At 63.4% G+C, this 17,341-nt stretch overlaps 1 protein-coding gene across 14 annotated transcripts in view; it reads right to left on the reverse strand.

The window, feature by feature from the left end:
- The window catches only part of PLXNB2 (plexin B2), a 29,178-nt gene extending 12,039 nt beyond the window's left edge, over positions 1-17,139 (reverse strand). For 3 of the 14 annotated variants that reach the window (XM_043563073.1, XM_043563061.1, XM_043563066.1), the window contains exons 1-4: positions 16,561-16,687; positions 5,436-5,488; positions 456-1,542; positions 4-186 (exon numbers count right to left, since the gene is read on the reverse strand). In XM_043563073.1, the coding sequence (XP_043419008.1) occupies positions 4-186; positions 456-1,529 (1,257 nt within the window). In that variant the 5' untranslated portion in view covers positions 1,530-1,542; positions 5,436-5,488; positions 16,561-16,687. Of the gene's footprint in view, positions 1-3; positions 187-455; positions 1,543-4,120; positions 4,221-4,885; positions 4,975-5,435; positions 5,489-9,686; positions 9,828-16,546 lie in introns of those variants that run through there. The other 11 variants (XM_043563074.1, XM_043563071.1, XM_043563067.1 and 8 more) reach the window with 10 other exon arrangements.
- Positions 17,140-17,341: the final 202 nt, after the last annotated feature.

Genomic DNA, 17,341 nt, shown 5'->3' on the forward strand with positions numbered 1-17,341 from the left:
CACCTTGAGGACCCGGCCGTCTGAGGTGCCCAGGAAGGCAACGGTGTGGCCGTTCTCCGCGGTCACCATCACGGCTGTCAGGTTCAGGCCTCCACGCTGCAGCACGGCTGTGGCTGTGAGTCCGTCTCTGCTGCCCAGCGGGTAAGGCAGGTGCTCAGAGCCACACGGGAAGCTCTCACTGGCGCCCTGTGGACCACAGCGTCAGCGCTGGAGGCCTCTCCCTGCGAGGGCTCCCAGCACACGTGCCCCCCCCCCCCCCCCCCCCAGGAACAAGCGCCATGCCAGCAGGGACGTGTCACTGCCGCACGCCCCTGACACCCAGCACGGGCCTGGCAGGGGACGGAGCGAGTGATCAGACACGTGGAAGAAAAAGGCGGCACCCGACCAGAGCGACGCCTCGCACGCGCACCCTCACGAGCTGGCGGGACCCGGACACGCCGACAGGCCCCACATACCAGCCCGTGGCCTCCACACTGGATCTCGCCGTGGAAGGGCTTGTAGAAGGTGTCACGGCCCGCCTCCCGGGTGCCCGTGTAGCAGGCGTTGCGGCTGGCCTCCATCTTGGCGTGCACCTCGTCCAGGGGGAACAGGCAGAGGCCCGCACGGGGTCCCCCGCCGCCCCGGCCGTCCCTGCTGAAGACCGCGTACAGCACTCTGCCGGCGCTCGGCACACCCACGGAGGCCGCCAGGCAGGTGCCGAAGGCCGGGGCCTGGGGGTCGGCGGGGTCAAGGCACCGCAGGTCTGTCTCCAGGTAGGAGTAGTAGAAGGGGTCTTGCTTGCACATGCGCGCCAGCAGCGTGCGGTTGCGGGGCGGGTGCTTGTCCTGCTGGTTGAAGACGAAGAAAACGTAGAGGCCGTCCTCGAAGGCGGCCACGAACTGCTGCGTGTTGGTGGACAGGTAGCCGGCCTTGTAGGTGGCGTGGTCCGTGTAGGCCTCGAAGGCCTCCCTGCCCTCGGTCCGGTCCAGCAGGCGGGTGCTCACGATGATGCCGTTGTCGTGGGGCCCGTTGCCCTTGCCCACGAACAGGACCCTCTCGCCACCGGGGCTCGTGGCACTCACCAGCCCCACCGTGGCCACGCTCTCGTCGTTGCTGGCCACGAAGGACTTCTCGCCGCTACCATCCTCGTAGAAGAGACGCACAGAGATGTTGCTCAGAGCACGCAGGGCGCAGATGCCCTTGAAGAGGCTGCCGCACTCGATGAGGCGCTTCCCGGGAGGGTCGAGCAGCAGCAGCTGGTTGACGTTGTCGGTCAGCACGGCCTCGTGGCACTGGCTCGCCTCGATGGGGGGCGTACACTTCTTGTTGTCCAGGGCCGGGCCCGTGGCCGCCTGCTGCTCCAGCTGGAGGCTGGCACTCAGCTGGTAGAGCGCGTTCACCGCCCCCACGTACACCACGCCCGAGGCCTCATCCACGACCAGGTGGTTCAGCTCCGCCTCGCTTCGGAAGAAGTCCAGCTTCCGGGGCCGCAGGCCCGCACTTGCGCCCACGAGGCCCAGGAGGGCCAGGGCCCAGAGCTGCAGAGACATCGCCCCCGGCACCCTGTGGGAAGAGACAAGGGTCAGGGGAGCCCCAGCCCGGAGGATCCACCTGCGCACAGGAAGCCCCCGCTCCACGGGCCCCTCCAGATCCCGCCCGAATAAGCGGAACACAGGCCAGAGAGAGTCGGGGCTGTGCAGCATACCCCGAGAGCGCCCGGTCGCTTCTCTGCCTTCCGTGTGTCTGGGCAGGCACGCCCGCCCGCCTCCTCTCAAAGGAGACGGTCTCCCGGACCGTCTCAAGAGTTTCCCCTATAACGCAAACTAAGGGGCAGGGTCCAGCCACCAGCACTGTGTGCTACGGGCAGGGTGAGGCAGCCCCTGCACGACTGTGCCCCGACCTCCACCTCCAGGTTCTCAAAGCACCCCCTCCAGGAAGTCTCTCAGGCCCTCACGCACGTGCCCTCCCCCAACCCGAGGACCCCAGAGCTCCAGGCCACGAGCCCTGCCAAGTGCTGCACACGGGCATCTGACAGCAAATAAGGAGAAAAGGAGCTGGAACCAGCTGTGATCGATGAAGGCACACACTTTTTTTTAAGTTTATTGTTTTTTCAGTCATCTCTACACCCAGCGTGAGGCTCAAATACACACAGACCGAGTCGCACACTCTTCCGAATGAGCCAGCCTGGCACGCGCTTATCCGCATTTGCCCACCCCGGCCTCCCCACCCACCTCCCCTCCAGAACCAGCAGAGGCGCCAGCCACACTCCACCCACCCTGCCCATGCCCTCCCGGGGACAGACACACTCAGAGACCCTGGGACGAGTTCCCAGACACCACCAGCTCTCCGAGGTGGGGACACTCGGAGGCGGCAGTGGGGTGCGTGCTGCCCTCACGGCCAGGGCAGGCCGAGTCGGTGCGCAGGTGTCTCTGAGCACGTTCCTGCACATACACAGGCCTGTGCCCCCGTCCACGTGTAGAAGTGTCCCCAGATTAGGGGACCTAGAACGCACATGGTTCTCCCTCCCCACCTCAGGGACACAGGGATCTCGGGGAAACTCAAGCCCCTCTGCCTCTAGGCCTCTTCCGTGTTGGGAGAGTCCCATATGCCCCACCCTGGAGACCCTGCTCTACCCTGGTCAGAATCCCCTGTGCCACCCTGTGCCGGCTCCCTCACAAACTGCCCTCTCTGGGTGCATGCTGGAGCCCTTGGCCTCGAATCCACTGGCACCTTCCCTGAGGGCACCTGTGCCTGGCATGACATCTAGAGCAGTCCTGCCCATGCCACATGCGTTGAGTGGAGCCAGACCCAGATGGCGGAAGGCAATGAGGGGCCCAGGCCCCCCGTCTCCCAGACGCCCATACAGCCTACTCCTGCACGGTCCCAGACGCCCGTACCGCCTACCCCCGCATGAGGGGCCCAGTCTACCCCTGCACAGGCAAAGGTGGCTGCTCTCACGCACGACACGCCTGGATATGCTGGTACTCCTCTGAGAAACAATGACTTTTCCAACACCCTGACTTGCCCTGTGTCCTGTCCGTCTCTTCCAAGAAGGCAGAAAGGGATCTGCTCTGCTCCTTGGCCAGGGGAGACGTGGCTCGGGAGCACTGACTTTGCGCAAAGCTGTGCTTACTAGAATAAGTTGGCTTTTTCGCATGGAACCCGTGATTCTTCCATCAAGCTAACTTCCTTCTCTGCTTGGGCCTCTAGGAAAACCCTGACCAGGCTGTGGCTGCTCTCCATCCCCCCTGCAACCCTCTGTTCTGAGCAACCGCAGCCTTCCTCAAACGTCTTGAGGAAGTAAAACCAAGAAGCAACCGACTGACAAAACCATCTCTCCCTCAGAATCACTGCAAGGCTTGGGAAGACACCACCTCTCTGGGGCAGCCACTGCCTCTGAGAACCCCCACCTAGTACTGGCAAGGGAAGTTCTCGCCTGGCCCCTGGCGACCCCAGATGCCCTCCTCACCAGCCACCGGAAGAGAAAACACCCAGAGGTGAGCTGGAGGGGGTCCACAGGGGGAGACTGCAGGGACTTAGGAACCGGCCCCTGGTTGCTGGGGGCAGAAGGCTGGGTGGTACCAGGGAGAGGTGAAGGTGGTCCAGGGCAGGGCTGTAGAAGAGCCAGGGTGACCCCTGATAAGGGTAGCTAGATTGGGGAGACTTTAGTCAGTTAGGATGTCACAAGCCCCTGAGGTCATCCCACTGAATGGCAGGGGGTCCCCCCCAGCACAGACTCCTCTCTGGTCTCAGCTGCCCATCTGTGGGGAGAGGAGATCAGGGTTTGGGAGATACCCCGGACTCTGAGACCACACAGACCCAGGCGCACCAAGAGGCCCTGAACGCTTGGGCACCAGCTGGCACGGTCACTGCCCCTGGTCCCTCCCTCCCTCCCTCCCTCCCTCCCTCCCTCCCCGGGAAGGAAAGGGCCTGGGCGGGAGGACCCGCCCCCTAGCCCCTCCCCCGCCCCCACGCTTAGGGCCCAGTCTGGGCTCAAAGTCCACTCAGTGGCGCCGGCTAGGGCGCGGGCCAGGGTGAGGGCCAGGGCCAGGGCGAGGGCGAGGGCGAGGGCGAGGGCGGACTTCCTAGCCCCTCAGTCTCGTTGCCAGGTTGGCCCTCCCCCACCTGGCTCCCCGCTCACCCGGAGTCCCGGAGCACCGCCGCCGCCGCTGCGACCCCCAGCCCCCTGGCCCCGCTTGGCTCCCACCCGCTGCCTGCCGGAGCCCGGAATGAATGGAATGTTCCCGGGGCCCAGGGAGGGACTGCGGGCGGGCGGGGGTGGGGCGTGGGGGCGGGCCCGGAGCCCAGGCCACCCTGGCAGCAGTCCGTATGGATCGCCCCACGTGGACCCAAGGAGCCCAGGGCCCCTCTACTGGTCTGGACCAGGGCTTGAACACTTAGCTGACCAAGTGGGGGAGCTCTGGGGCACCCCTGTTGTAAAAAAGCTTGACTCAAACCCCAGCCCCTCCTCCCTCAGCCCTGCTAACTCACAGCCTTGGGGGGACCCAAGAGGCAGAGGGGTCACAGTGCACAAAAAGAATGCTCCGGTCTCTCTCTGGTTCACATCCGTTTGACTAGTCCATTAGGGCAGGAGCCCAGCCCTGCCCTCTGCCCCAGGGCCCTGCCAGGTCTGGGACACGGTACCTGCTCAGTAGCACTGTGAGTCACCCAGGAGAGCTGGGCCAGACCCAGGCTCCCTGCCCCAGGACCTCTCTGGGTGGTGGGCAAAGTGAGGCTTAAATCCCAGGGCTGCAAACTTACCCCCACCCATACCAAGCCCAGGTCACCTGGGGTGGTAGGAGGGAGTTGGGTCACACTCCAGAGGCCGCAGCTCCCCTCCACTTCCCGGCCAAACAAAGCCTCAGGTGACCTGCCAGGCCAGGTCCCGGAGCAAAGGGTGACCCACCTGACCAGGGAGCTCAGGCCACTGTTGAGGAGGCGCCAGGCACAGCCAGCAAAGCTTCCTGTGGCTAGTGTTCCTGGAACGGGCGCTTCCTGTTTTGCAGAGAGCCCCAGGACCCCTGGCTCACCGGGGCTGCCGGGGATTTCCTCAAGGGCATCAGACGGCCTCCTTCCTGGCTAGGGTCCAGAGGTGCACTTCCAAAAAGTTGCACAAACTCCGGTCTGTTGCTGGCCCAGAAAATGTCTGGACGGGCACTCCTCCCCCAAGCCCAAATTCCCAGCCTTAGTGTTCAGAACCCAGCCCCCTGCCAGTCTCACTGAAGAGCCCACCCTCCCAAGGAAAGCTTGATCTCAGAGAACTGGGGCGGGGGGGGGGGTATGTGTGCTGGCAGTGGCCCCCACGGGCAGGACACTTGGGTCTGCGCAGATGTGTGCACACTGGGCTCAGCCAGACCGGGGCCTCAAGGTCACCCCACCCCCACCCCGCCCCGTGGTCAGTAGAAAGCGCGTCTAACCCCATTGCCTTCCCCAGGTGGGGCCCAGCCCCCACTCACCGAGGCTCCCGTAGTCCAGCTCAGTGTCTGCTCTGGGCCAGCATCAAGATTCTCTAGGAAGCAAAGGAGCAACAGTGGTCTCACCACAAGCCTGGCCCGGCTGCACCAGTTTCCTCTGCTCCGTGTCTGGGGGGCGGGGAGCGACTCAAGGGGTCCCATCTGGCCCTTGCTATCCTGGCGCAGGAGACCCCCAACCTTCTCTGCTTCCTCCACCCTGCTCCCAGCACACCCGGCCCTCAGATGCCAGCCTCCAGGCCCCCAGTACATAAACACCCATTTGGTCGTCCCAGAATACAAGCCTGACACATCCCTCTTTCTGTTCAAAAGAAGCCGGGGAAAACAGGGGCAGGGAACAGCTTTCTTTCATTAGAAGTCTGTCGGTATCATCTACCTTTTTTTTCTTTTTTTTTTTTTTGCCTTTTTAAAACTAGGTACGTATATTACCTTGATTAAAATATAAATTACTTCCTGAAAAATGAGCATACCCACTTACTACGAATTAGTAGAATACAAATTCTACTTACTAGCTGTGTGACTTTGGTCAATTACTTCCCTTTGCCTCATTTCCTCACCTGTAAAATGGAGTCACAGTGAACTCCCCCGGGAGTTTGTAAGGGCCAAATGATTCATTCATGAAAACCCTGGGCAGACCAGTTACACTGTAGCACTCAGCAGTGCTACTGCCTCCTACCACCTTGGATAAATAGCCACGTGTGTCCACGGGGGAGACATGTTCAAGGATACTTCTCAGCATGGTTGATTACCAAGAAAATGTGGCAACCACCCAGCATCCAACCAGAGGACCCCCAAAAAACAACCATGCCGACGCACATGGGTGGTCCATGCTGAATCCCACGGAGCCCAGACAGGACAGTGATGGCTGTGGCACAGGACTCCAGGTGCCTTCATGGGTGTGTATACGGGTGTGGGGTTAACTGCTGAGTTCTAGAAGCCTTCGTTCAAACTGAAAATAGGGGCACCTGGGTGGCTCTGTCGGTCAAGCACCCAACTCTTGGTTTCAACTCAGATCATGATCTCCTGGTTCGTGGGACTGAGCCCCATATCAGGCTCCTCACTGACAGCACAGAGCCTGCTTGCGATTCTCTCCTTCTCTCTCAAAATAAATAAATAAACTTAAAAAAGAAACCTGAAAACAGTAGTAAGGCCTGGGGGCAGGAAGGAGGGAATTGGGATAGCAAAGTAACTTCCTTTGCCGATTTTTGAAAAGTTTTTACAAGAATATATTTGCATATCGTCTAAATAAAAAGAGGTATGTACCTAATAATAATGAGTGCCGCCCCCCAGCTCACCCCCTGCAGCTCCACTCTACCTTAGGATATGGCTTTCTGGGTCAACCATCTCTCCTGGCCAATCCCCGCCGCGCCCACCCCCCCCATCCAAGGTTCAGCCACTCCTACTTGGCCCTTTGGCTCCCAAACTGGCTGCCCCCACCCCCCAGCACCGTGCCTTCAGCACCTGCTCCATAAGGACCAGCCCCCCCCCCCCCCCCCATCTACCTGATCCTGGAGGGCAAGACCCAGGGCGGGACCTATGGCAGGCCCAAGGGGAACTGGCAGGGGCAAGGAGGGTTAGGGCTGCAGGCGCTTGGGCAGAGGGTCCCCCAGCCCCTGGCTGAGGGGCTCGGGGCTCTGGGCACAGGGATGAGGGATGTCCTTTTGCCACAGGCCCTAAAGGCAGCCTTTGTGTAAGGAGCAAAGGCCACTCCACAGACCAATGTAGGGGCCAAACCACAGGGCGTCAGCACCATGCAGTCTCATGAGAAAGCTGGGGCGAGCCTGGACCGGAGGCCGTGGTCGGCACAGGTGCAAACCACACTGGGGCCCACAGCACACGGACTGCAGTTCATGCTGACCTGCCACCTTGAAGGGACAGCATGCCAGCCTCCAGGTGCCCCATGCCTGTTCCCTCCCCTAGCACGGTGTGCCCTGGAGTCCCCGGCCCCCAGGCAGGGTGTGTGTGCATGTGTGTGTGTGTGTCTGTCTGTCTGTGTGCTGCAGGCAAAGCCAAGGGAGGCTGGTCTCTTCCAAGGGACACCTTCTTCCTGGGCCCACACAGGCACACAACCCCCTCCAGAGACCTGTCCCGAGTGACCCAGTGATGATGCTGGGTCCTCCTCTCACACCGGCCCAGAGGCAACCCAGTGACTTCTCCCCCCAACATCCGGCTCCTCCAGCCAAAACTTCTTGCACAATGAAACCTGGGCCCCTCGCCTTCCTCAGACACCCGGGCCTGGGGCCCATCCTAACTCGAGGTCAGCTCTCTCGACTACCCAATCCTGCTCCAGTCTCTTCCATCCTTCTTCCATCCACTCTTCCATCCCACTCTTCTTGTCCATCCTTCCCCCAAAGCCTCCTGCTCTCAGGAGGGAGCACCCACGGGCCACTGAGGCTGTGGCCAGCCCTCCACCACAGTCACACACGCCAAACACTGCTGCACAGAGGGGCCTCAAGGGCAGAACTCTGGAGCCAGACTTTTGGGTTCAAACCCCAGCTCTGTCGATTTCTGCTTAGGTTGTGTGGGTTGTTCACAAAGCCACACGGTGCCTCAGTGTCCCCATGTGGAATGGGAGTAATAACAGCATCGATCTCCGTGAGCTGCCATGAAGTGTAACCATGTCCACGTGTGGAAATCCTCACGTGTGTGTGTACAGCGAAGGGGGTTGATGTCACCCTGTCCCTGCTCTGCTGTCCCACACCCCACCCAGAAAACTCCTACCCCTCCCTCAGAGTCTTGAGACACCCACCCTGACCCTGCAGGTCACTCACTCATCCCTAAGGTCTATGGGTCTCCACTGATGGGCCTTCCCTGAGCAAATCTGAGCACAGGAGCTGGCCAGGTAGGCACCTGTGGGCCTGAGCCCAGGGAACCGGGCAGGCGGAGGCATCCCAGAGTGGGGGGCTGAAAACACAGATGCCCTGCAAGGGCAGGAGACAGGCGCTGCCCAGGGAGCCCCCACCTGTCCTCCACACCTCAGCCTGAGGGGGAAGCAGTGGTCCCCTCCCAGATGGGTCCCTGTACTGTCTGTCTTCAGGCTCCAGCTTCCTCTAACCCAGGGCCACCAGGCCCCCGGCAGGGACAGAAATGCACCCCCACCGAGGAAGGGCAGAGGCCTGGCTCCAGACTAGGGCCGGGGGGGGGGGGGGGGGGGGGGGGGACTGGGGCCTCTCTGGCCCTTCCCCTCCCCCCTCTCCCCTCCCCGCCCCCCCCCCCCCCCGAGGGAAGCCTCTGCCTGGGGTTCTTTCCAGGTCGCTATTCTCTAGTAAATACAGACTGAGTGATCTCTTAATGCTAAGATCAAACCAATAACAAGCATCCGGGCCGGTGAAGTGGGGTCCAGCGTGGGGGCTGTCTTCAGCCAGGCCAGCCAGCCTGTGTAGTTCAGGAAGAGAACCCGGATGGGGCTGGGAAGGGACAAGGGGGCAGAAGAGGTGCCCAGGGACCAAGACGAGGACTAAGGTGCAGGCAGACACAGAAAAAGGGATGATTCGGGGGAAGGCGCAGGGCCAGGTGGGGACAGACGCGGCTCACCCCACCCCAGCGACCGTGAGCGGAGGCCCCTGGCAGCCCCCCCACCTTGGGCGGGGAGCCAGCCTCCAGGCGGCCAGGCGCCACGTGAGAAGCCAGGGAGTCGCCCCTCCCCCGCCGGGCAGCTGGCAGCCAGGGGACCGGGCCTCAACTCTCCCGACGAAAATGCAAATCTGCAATTAGCCGGGAGCGTTAAACAAATCAGAGGAAACAAAACAGGCCGAAACGCCGGCAAATCGCCGGCAAATCCGAGCCTCGGCTGTTTTCAAAACAAGCGCGAGGGAGGGGCGCGATTGGGGGGGGGGGGGAGGGGGGCGCTCCTGCCCGGGAGGGGTCCGCTCCCCTCGGTCCCGCGCGCCCAGCCCCCCCCTCCCCTTGGTGACCCGGGTCAGAGTTCCGCTGGGGGGTGGGGGCCGCCCCGGCCGCGTTCCCGCGGGACCCAGCCGGGTGCAGAGAGCGGAGGGCGCGGGGCGGGTACCCGGGGACGCGGCGGAGGACGAGCCGGGCCCCGGTGCCGGCCAGGGGCGACCTCGGCGCCGCCCCCCCGCCCCACGCGCCTCACCGGGGACCCCAAGGCGCGCCGGCGGGTCGGAGCCCGACCTCCAGTAACAATGACAGCGGCGGCGGTCACGTGGGCACAGGGAACCGTCGCCACCGAGCGCTCACCTGGCGCCAGGCTCGGCCCCGCGCTCGACTGTCCATTACCTGCCTTAGTCCTCCGGGCCCAGCGGGTCGGTCCCAGGGCTCGGCCACCCCCTTCGCTGCCGGCCGGCCACGCACCACCTGGGCCCCAGCGGCAGCTGGCATGACCCCGACCCCGCCGAAGGCTGAGCTCTCCCAACACAAGCACCTAGGGCAGGGGTGGGGCGGGGCGGGGCCCTAGGGACAGATTGACGTCGCAGCCTGAGACTTGCGTCAGCGCCACCAGAGCCTCCCACAGGACCCCTGCTCCCCCAGGTCCCTCCCACCTGCCTAGACTGTGGGGCCAGGTTGCCCAAACCCGGCGGCCTCCGCCTCGTTGGGGGGACTAGTTAGCATCCTGAAGTCTGGACTCTGGGTCCCAGCATGAAGTCGGCCATGGCTGGTGGCAGTGAGCAGTCACAGGCCCCAAACTCAATCTAAGGAGAGTGTGCCCAGGGAAACCCCAGCCCCTTGTGACCCCACGGTGCTCCCCCGCAAGCCTCCCACTCAAGCTTCTGATGCTGTGTCCGCCTGAGTGCACGCAAGTCTTCTCTCAGCAACCCCGCCTGAGACCTGAGGTCACTGTCACCAGGGTATCTGCATCTAGCCCTCGCCCTCAGGTGCCTCATGGGCTGGCCCAACCAAGCCCGGGAGTGTGTGCTCCAGCCCCTCCCTGTCTGCCTCTTGTGGGTGCCCACGTACACCAGGGTCCACATGCTGCTGGCAATCAGGCCACTGTTCCGTCCCACTCATTGCCTAACCCTGGGGGGCGCCTGGGTGGCTCAGTCGGCTGAGCGGAGTTGGACTCTTGATTTCGGCTCCGGTCACGATCTCACAGTTCTGAGTTTGAGCCCCATATCGGGCTCTGTGCTGACAGCATGGAGCCTGCATGGGATTCTCTCTCTCTCTGCCTCTCGAAAGAAAGAAAGAAAGAAAGAAAGAAAGAAAGAAAGAAAGAAAGAAAGAAAGAGAGAAAGAGAGAAAGAGAAAGAAAGAAAGAAAGAGAAAGAAAGAAAGAAAGAAAGAAAGAAAGAAAGAAAGAAAGAAAGAAAGGGAAAGAAGTGGCTGAGAACACAGGAAAATAAATTATCCTGCAGGGACCCTGCCTGCAGGCAGTGGCCTCCTGGGACAGAGGTAGGATTTGTTAGGTTCTGATGCTGGCCACCCGCTGCCCCCACCGCTGCTGTAAGACCTGTCCCTTCCACCCTAACCACCCCTCCTGGGTCCCATCCACCACTGTGTCACACCAGGACGTGCTTGGGCCCCACACAGGTCTCCTCACTCTGGCCTCACCCCCAGGTTCCTCCTCTGCACAGCAGTTTTGCATCAGAATGCTCCACAGCTCAACACCCTCCACTCACATCCCTGTGCTCCTGGGAAACCCCAACCTGGGCCCACTGGCCTGTCCCATCTGCTCAGCCCAAAGCCCCTGACAGCTTCCTGTGTGCCGGGGACCCAGGAACGAGTCGGCACAGTGGCCTCAGTCAATACTTAAATAGATGACAAGGATGGGCCTGGCCCTTAGGTCCTGAGATAACCTCCCCAGTGGGAAGCCTATGGTCTAATTGAGGGAGACGACGCGGGGGTGAGAGATGGGCAGGGGCCAGCTGAGGGTGCAGGGCCTCCAGCCACCACCCAGGTAAGAGCAGTTCAGACAGCTGCGGAAGGGGCCCCTGTAGCTGAGTCCCTGAGCCCCCACATCCAAGCTAGGAGAGGCTAAGGGCAGTCCTGTGGGCACTTGGGCCTCAGTGGCAGGCGTGAACCACTGGTTCTCATGTTTGGCCTCCCTGCACACCAGCACCTCCCTGCCTGCCTGCCTCACCACCTCCCCTCTGCAGGCTCACCTCACAGCTGACTGGATGCTGCAGGCCACGACAGCCTGAGGCTCACGGCAGCTGCACATGGCCCAGGACCAGCCCCCACCCAGAGCCCCCTTCCTGGGCCGCGTGCAGGAGGCGGGAGTGGGCGTGAGGGGCGGACGGGTGAGGGCCTGAGCAAGTGAGGAGCAAGCAAGGCCTGTAATCTCCCCATCAGTCTGTCAGCGCCTCGGCGGTCACCCCAGCCCCGCCTCCTCTATCACTACGGAACCCCACAATTAGCCTGGGGCACTGTGCCAAGCCGGCAAACCAGCCACCGCTCACACACGTGACCACACATGTGCAGGCACACACGTCTGTGATGCCAGCAGGGGTCCTTCCCCAACACCCACACAGCATCCCCAGGACAAAGAGCCCGTGGGAAGTTCCCCAGACCTGGGCTCTTGGGCTGTGAGAGGCTGTGTGTGGGAAGGGTCTTGGGCAGGCCCAGCACTGGCTTAGCCCAGGATGCCCAGAGGGGCCAAGAGGGCTGGCAGAGCTGGGCAGGCCTAGAGCTGGCCTCCAGGGTGGGACCATGTGCAGGAAAGGTGGGGGCAGCCCCATACACAGAAAGGGCTAGAATCCACATGCGGCCCAGAGCCCCGACCTCTTACTGGCCTTCAAACCCACCGCTTTATAGCTGGGCCCCCATACCACCCAGGTCACCCCCATGCTGTCCAACTGCCCCCTGGCGGCCTCTGAACCACACAAGTGCCACAGGCTCCCTTGCACCAGACCTCTGCCCAGCATACTTCCTCCCAGCAGGGAGAACACCCTCTTCCCCTGTCACCCATGCTGCCTGCTATGGCCTTTCAGGACCCCAGAACTGCCTCAGCTTGGGGCTGGTATGCCGGGAGGGGAGGCAGTACACCCCCCAGTAAGGCCCAGGGTCTACGTAGGTGGCATGCTGGCTCAGGGGACACAGGCCAGAGGAGAAGGCCAACACCCCTGCCCGGCTGCTCTGTTGACACAGGTGGCCTCCTGAAAGACCGACATCAACCCTGATTCTCTTTCTTGCTTTTCCTGAGGAGGGGCCGGGGGTTTGGTCCCTGCACCAGAAAGTGATGTGTCCAGGGCCACGCTGATGGCAGAGCTAAGGCCAGAACCCAGGCTGCACCCAAAAGGCTTCCCCTCTCCTTCCCCACAGCACTCGGGCCAGGACCCGCCTAGCACAAGGATGGGGAACTGGTGGGCATCATGTCATCTGAGGACAAGGATGTGGGCACTGAGCCAGGCCCTGCGCCCAGATGTCCCCGATCCCAGCCCAGGGCGAGACCCTCCTGTGCCCAGCACACTGACATACCAGGCACTCAGGTGGACTAGCCCCCAGCCACAGCGGGAGGCAGCAGTGAGTGATCCAGTCTCTGTGCCTGAAAGGTTGGGTGGGGAGACCACAGAGAGTAACAAAGTGGGAAAGAGAACCCCAGCTCCAGGTCCGGGCCTGCCCTGGGGGTGTCCCCACAAACGGCCCCCGTTGCCAACCATGGCTGCGCCAGGCTCCCTCCAGAGCCCAGGTCCAGTCATTGTCACAAGAGTGTGAATCAACCACAGAGCAGAAAACGCAGACCCACTTGGGTGGGACCTGGAGGCAGGGCAGCAGAGGCCAGGCCCAGCCCTTCAAATGCTCTGGCCGAGATGAGGCAGGGTGAGCTGTGTGCTGGCCTGGTTCAGGGGCCGCCAGGGGAGGCCAGGACAGGGCAGGGTTCTTGCCCGGGTAGCTGAAGGGGCCGAGGTCCTCCTATCATTGGGCAGAGAGAAGCAGAGCCTGTCAGATGTGAAACCATGGAGGGGAAGGGAGTGCAAGGACCACGGAGAGAAAAGGGAAGCACTGGTGCAGGGCCCCCCCACAGGTCCCCCCACCCACCAGTCAATTACAGGCCACTGATCCCGCCCTCTCAGCCTGTAATTTGAGTCCAAAGACAATTAGCTGCAGGCTGGCCCCACCCCACCCCACCCCACAGCCCCACCCCAAACACAAACTCCCACTAGGCTCCGGTGCAGGGACTCTGCCCAGCCCCCACCCTCAGCAAGGAACCCGCCCCAATGAACCTGCGACTACTTCAGAGGTTGGGGCTGGAGGGACACTGCGGCCCCCCCAACTGGTCACACGTGGGCTTCGGTTCCAGGAGGTCTGATCCGCTCACCTCCTCCTCCTCCACCCTCTGGTCTCCAGCCTTACCCGGACCAGACCCGAGTCCAAGGCAGGCTCTGGACACAGGAGCCTCCTCGGACAGGGGAGAAAAGCTTATGTCCCCGCCCAAGAGCACCTGTTGCTGCAGCAAGGACTGAGGCAAGTGACCGGGAGACAGCCCTCAGTGGCAGAGGGCATCACACCTCAGCGTGGCCCTGCTCAGATCTGAGAAGGGGCGAAATGGGAGGGTGCTGGAACCCACAGCCTCTCCCCCGGTGCACCCACACCTACACCCAACGTCCCAGGGGGGATCATTGGCTCTGGCCCCAGGATGTGGGGACAAGGCAGGGGACAGGATGCCATGTTCCCAGAGTGGTTTTGGTCTTGGGATGGCTCAAGTGTCTGCAACCGTGTCCTCTTGGGAAAGATAGGCATATGCCATATGGACCCCTCCCCAGGCTGCCAGCCCACCCCAGTGCTTTCCAACCCAATCTCTTCTGCCCCACTTGCCTGGGCTAGGGCCAGGACCCTGGGCTTCCTGCTCTGTGCCCAAGCTGCCAGCTCTGTGTCTCCAATGGGGTCCCCACAGGGGCTGCTGAGCACAGGGCTTGTGGGCACACTCAGGCACAGAGCCAGGGAGCCCACACAGCAGAGGCAGTGCCCCAGAGAGCTCCTCACTCATGAATGGCTCGTATCTCTTCACCTGGGGAACCCCTCACCTGCAGGCTGGGCTGTCAGAAGGGCTTCGAGGGGGCTGTGCATCAGTCAGCGGCTGGTCAGTGGGTCTTGGGGGGCGGGGACAGGGAGGTGGCCTGAGGGCCAGCCGGAGAAGACCCCTGTGCGGCACCCTAAGCAGCCTAAGTCACGCCCCTACCTGCTCCTCGTCATCCCTGGGAAGCACCAGGTGTGAGTAACCCAAGGTGTGTCCCTGAACCCAGCACTGGAGAGTGGCCTCAGCGGCCTTCAGGCCACGGTGCGAAGCCTTCTGGGGCTGAAGGGGGACCCCTGGCTGGGCCCCTCCCCCAAGCCCTTGAGGACAGGATCTGGGGCTCCTCCAGCCCTGTGGCCTCCCTCGGAGGGGCCTGGGTCGGCTCCAGGCTGGCTAGGCAGGGCCTGCAATCTCCAACCCGAGGGTGACGCATCCCCTCCCACCCCGCCCCCGACCGGTCTGAGCAGCCTCAGGAGGCGGTGGAGCTGCCCAGACTAGCCCGTCCCTCCCTCCCAGGGCTCTCAACCCTCAGCCCCGGAAGTGGATCCCTCGGCAGGGCTGCGGCCTCCCCCCTTGGGTGGCTGGACACGGCTGGATAATCCAAAATAATTCCTTCTTGGCAGGCAGCCGGCGGGGGAGGGGGGACTCACATTCCAAACCCTTGTTTTTCTCGGTAACCTCCCTCCCCTCCTGGGGCAAGGAACCCCTGGCCAAACCTCAGGCCCTCCTTGAGGGGCCCACCCCTTAGACCAAGGTGGGCACCCACAGGGACACGGTGGGAAGAGGTGGTAGGTTCACATCTGTGGAGACCACCTGTTTGTCCTTAATCTCCTCTGGGAATTCCTGAAAGCTGACATGCCACAAAACATAGCCAGCAGGCCCAGCCAGGCCAATGCTTGACCTTCCCTCCTAGGGACCCTCTCCTCAGGGCAGAGGGATGGCCGCTCGTGCTAGCTGTCCAACTTTCAGAATCTCAGACGGCCTCTCCCGGACACGCCAGGGTAACATCTGGGCATGGGCCGACCTGCACCGCTCCGCTCTCACAGGGCCCAGCCCTGGGTTTGGGGAGGGCACAGGGGCTTAAGTTCGACATGGAAGAGAGAGCTCTCCCACAGCAGGCATGCGCTAGAAAATCCTCCAAGGTCCAGGATATTCCACTAGCTTTGGGGCCCTGCTTCACGCCCCCGCCCCCGTCCTGTCCACTGCCACAGGCAGAGGGGACAGATGGACCCCTTCCTTCCTTTTCCAAGTTGCTGGGAAGAGAAGCCTTCGTGACGTGGCAGGAAACTCCGGGGCCCTTGAGCTCAGGGACCCCAGAAATCTGCCAATCAGCCTGAGCACAGAGGGGTGGGGAGAAGCCCATCCAGGAGGGCTTCCCGCAGGAGGAAGCAGCAGAAATGTAGGGTCAGAGGGTGAGGGGAGGGCCCAGGGACTGGGTATGCTCCCCCCCCACACACAGTCTGAGATTTTCTCAGTAATAAACACTATTCCAATCAAGCACACCAGGAGCGGCCTTAGCAGGCCCTGTGGAGACGCAAGCAGGCCCAGGGCCACCAGGACTCGTCAGGTACCCCGGGTCGGTGCTAAGCTGCCCTTAGTCCCAAGACAGAACGCTTGCTCCCAACCTTCTTGCGGGGGGCCAAGCACAGACCAGGGGGCTCACAGGGTGGTCCCAGCCAAAGCCCTCCTCAAAAGCAGCCCCAGCGGGTGTGTGGGGAAAGGTTGGGGGGGGGGGCGGGTAGCCAAGCCCTGACTGCCGGTCACTCCCCTGGGGAAGCCTGGGCTGAGACACCCCGGAACTGCTGCCGGGGTGGGGGCAGGTAGCTGGGGGTCCCGAGCTCTTGCACAACAGGGACAACTGCAGCCCTGCCCATGGATCTCAGTGGCTGGAGAGGTGGGAGGCCTGGGCGGGGAGGGAGGGTCCGGAACCAGAAAGGGTCCGAGCGGTCCAGAGGGCGCGGCGCCCGGCTGGGGGCCCTCGGCCGGGCCAAGCCCGCTCGCCCCCGGCGCCGCGGGCCTCCCCGGCCACCTGGAAGAGCCGAGGACACACGGACGGCGGCCGAGGCCCGATCGCCCTCCGCGGAGCCGCAGCTGCCCCGGGTCCCCGCGCCCAGGGCGCGCAGGCTGGGACAGGGCGGCGCTAACGGCGAAGCCCCCCGACCCGCGCGGGCGCACCGTGGGCCCTTACCCCCACCGCGATACCTGCACGTCCGCCGCCGAGGCTCGATGGCGCCCGGGCCGCGATCGGCGCTGCGCTCCGGCCCGCGCGGCTGCCATGGAGACGGGCCTTTGTGTGGCCGAGGAGGGGCCGGAGCGCGCGGGAGCAGCGGCCCCGCCCCCGACGGGGAGAGGGGGAGGGCGGGGAGAGCGGGGTGGAAGAGGGACAGGGAGGAGGCGGAGGAGGGGGAGGAGGGAGGGGCGGGCAGGAGGACGAGGGCAAGGGGAGGAGAGAGGGGCGGGAAGGGGGGGAAGGAGGAGGGAGGAGGAGGGAGGAGGAGGGAGGAGGAGGGAGGAGGAGGAGGGAGGGCCCCGCCCCCCGCCCTCGCCGCGAGTACCCCGTACCCTGTACCCGCGCCCGCAGCGAGTGCGCCGCAGCGCAGGGTATGTTAGGCAGCGTTCGAGCCCCGGTTCACTGCAGGCAGAGTGCGCCCCCCACCCCCCGCCTGGCACCACCCTGGGAGCGCCCGGGTTCACTCGGGAGCTCAGGCCTCAGCGCCAGGGGAGCGCTCCGAGCCACCCGACACGTCTGAACCCCTCTCGGTTGGCTCCGAAGCAGGTTCGGCACTAGTACCGTCACCTCAGATGGGGGTCGGGCCGGCCACACCCCTGCTCTCCCCGGGGGGCGGGGAGACCAGTTCCCTGGAGCCTCAGCCCCCCAGTGTCTCAGGGGAGGAGCGCGCCTGCTGGGAGCAGCCTCCCGACTCGGCATCAGCCCCCAGCGGCCCTTTTCCCTCCTCACCTACTTCCAGAGGGTCTTTGGGGA

This window comes from Prionailurus bengalensis, chromosome B4, assembly GCF_016509475.1.
Source record: "Prionailurus bengalensis isolate Pbe53 chromosome B4, Fcat_Pben_1.1_paternal_pri, whole genome shotgun sequence".
NCBI lineage: Eukaryota > Metazoa > Chordata > Mammalia > Carnivora > Felidae > Prionailurus > Prionailurus bengalensis.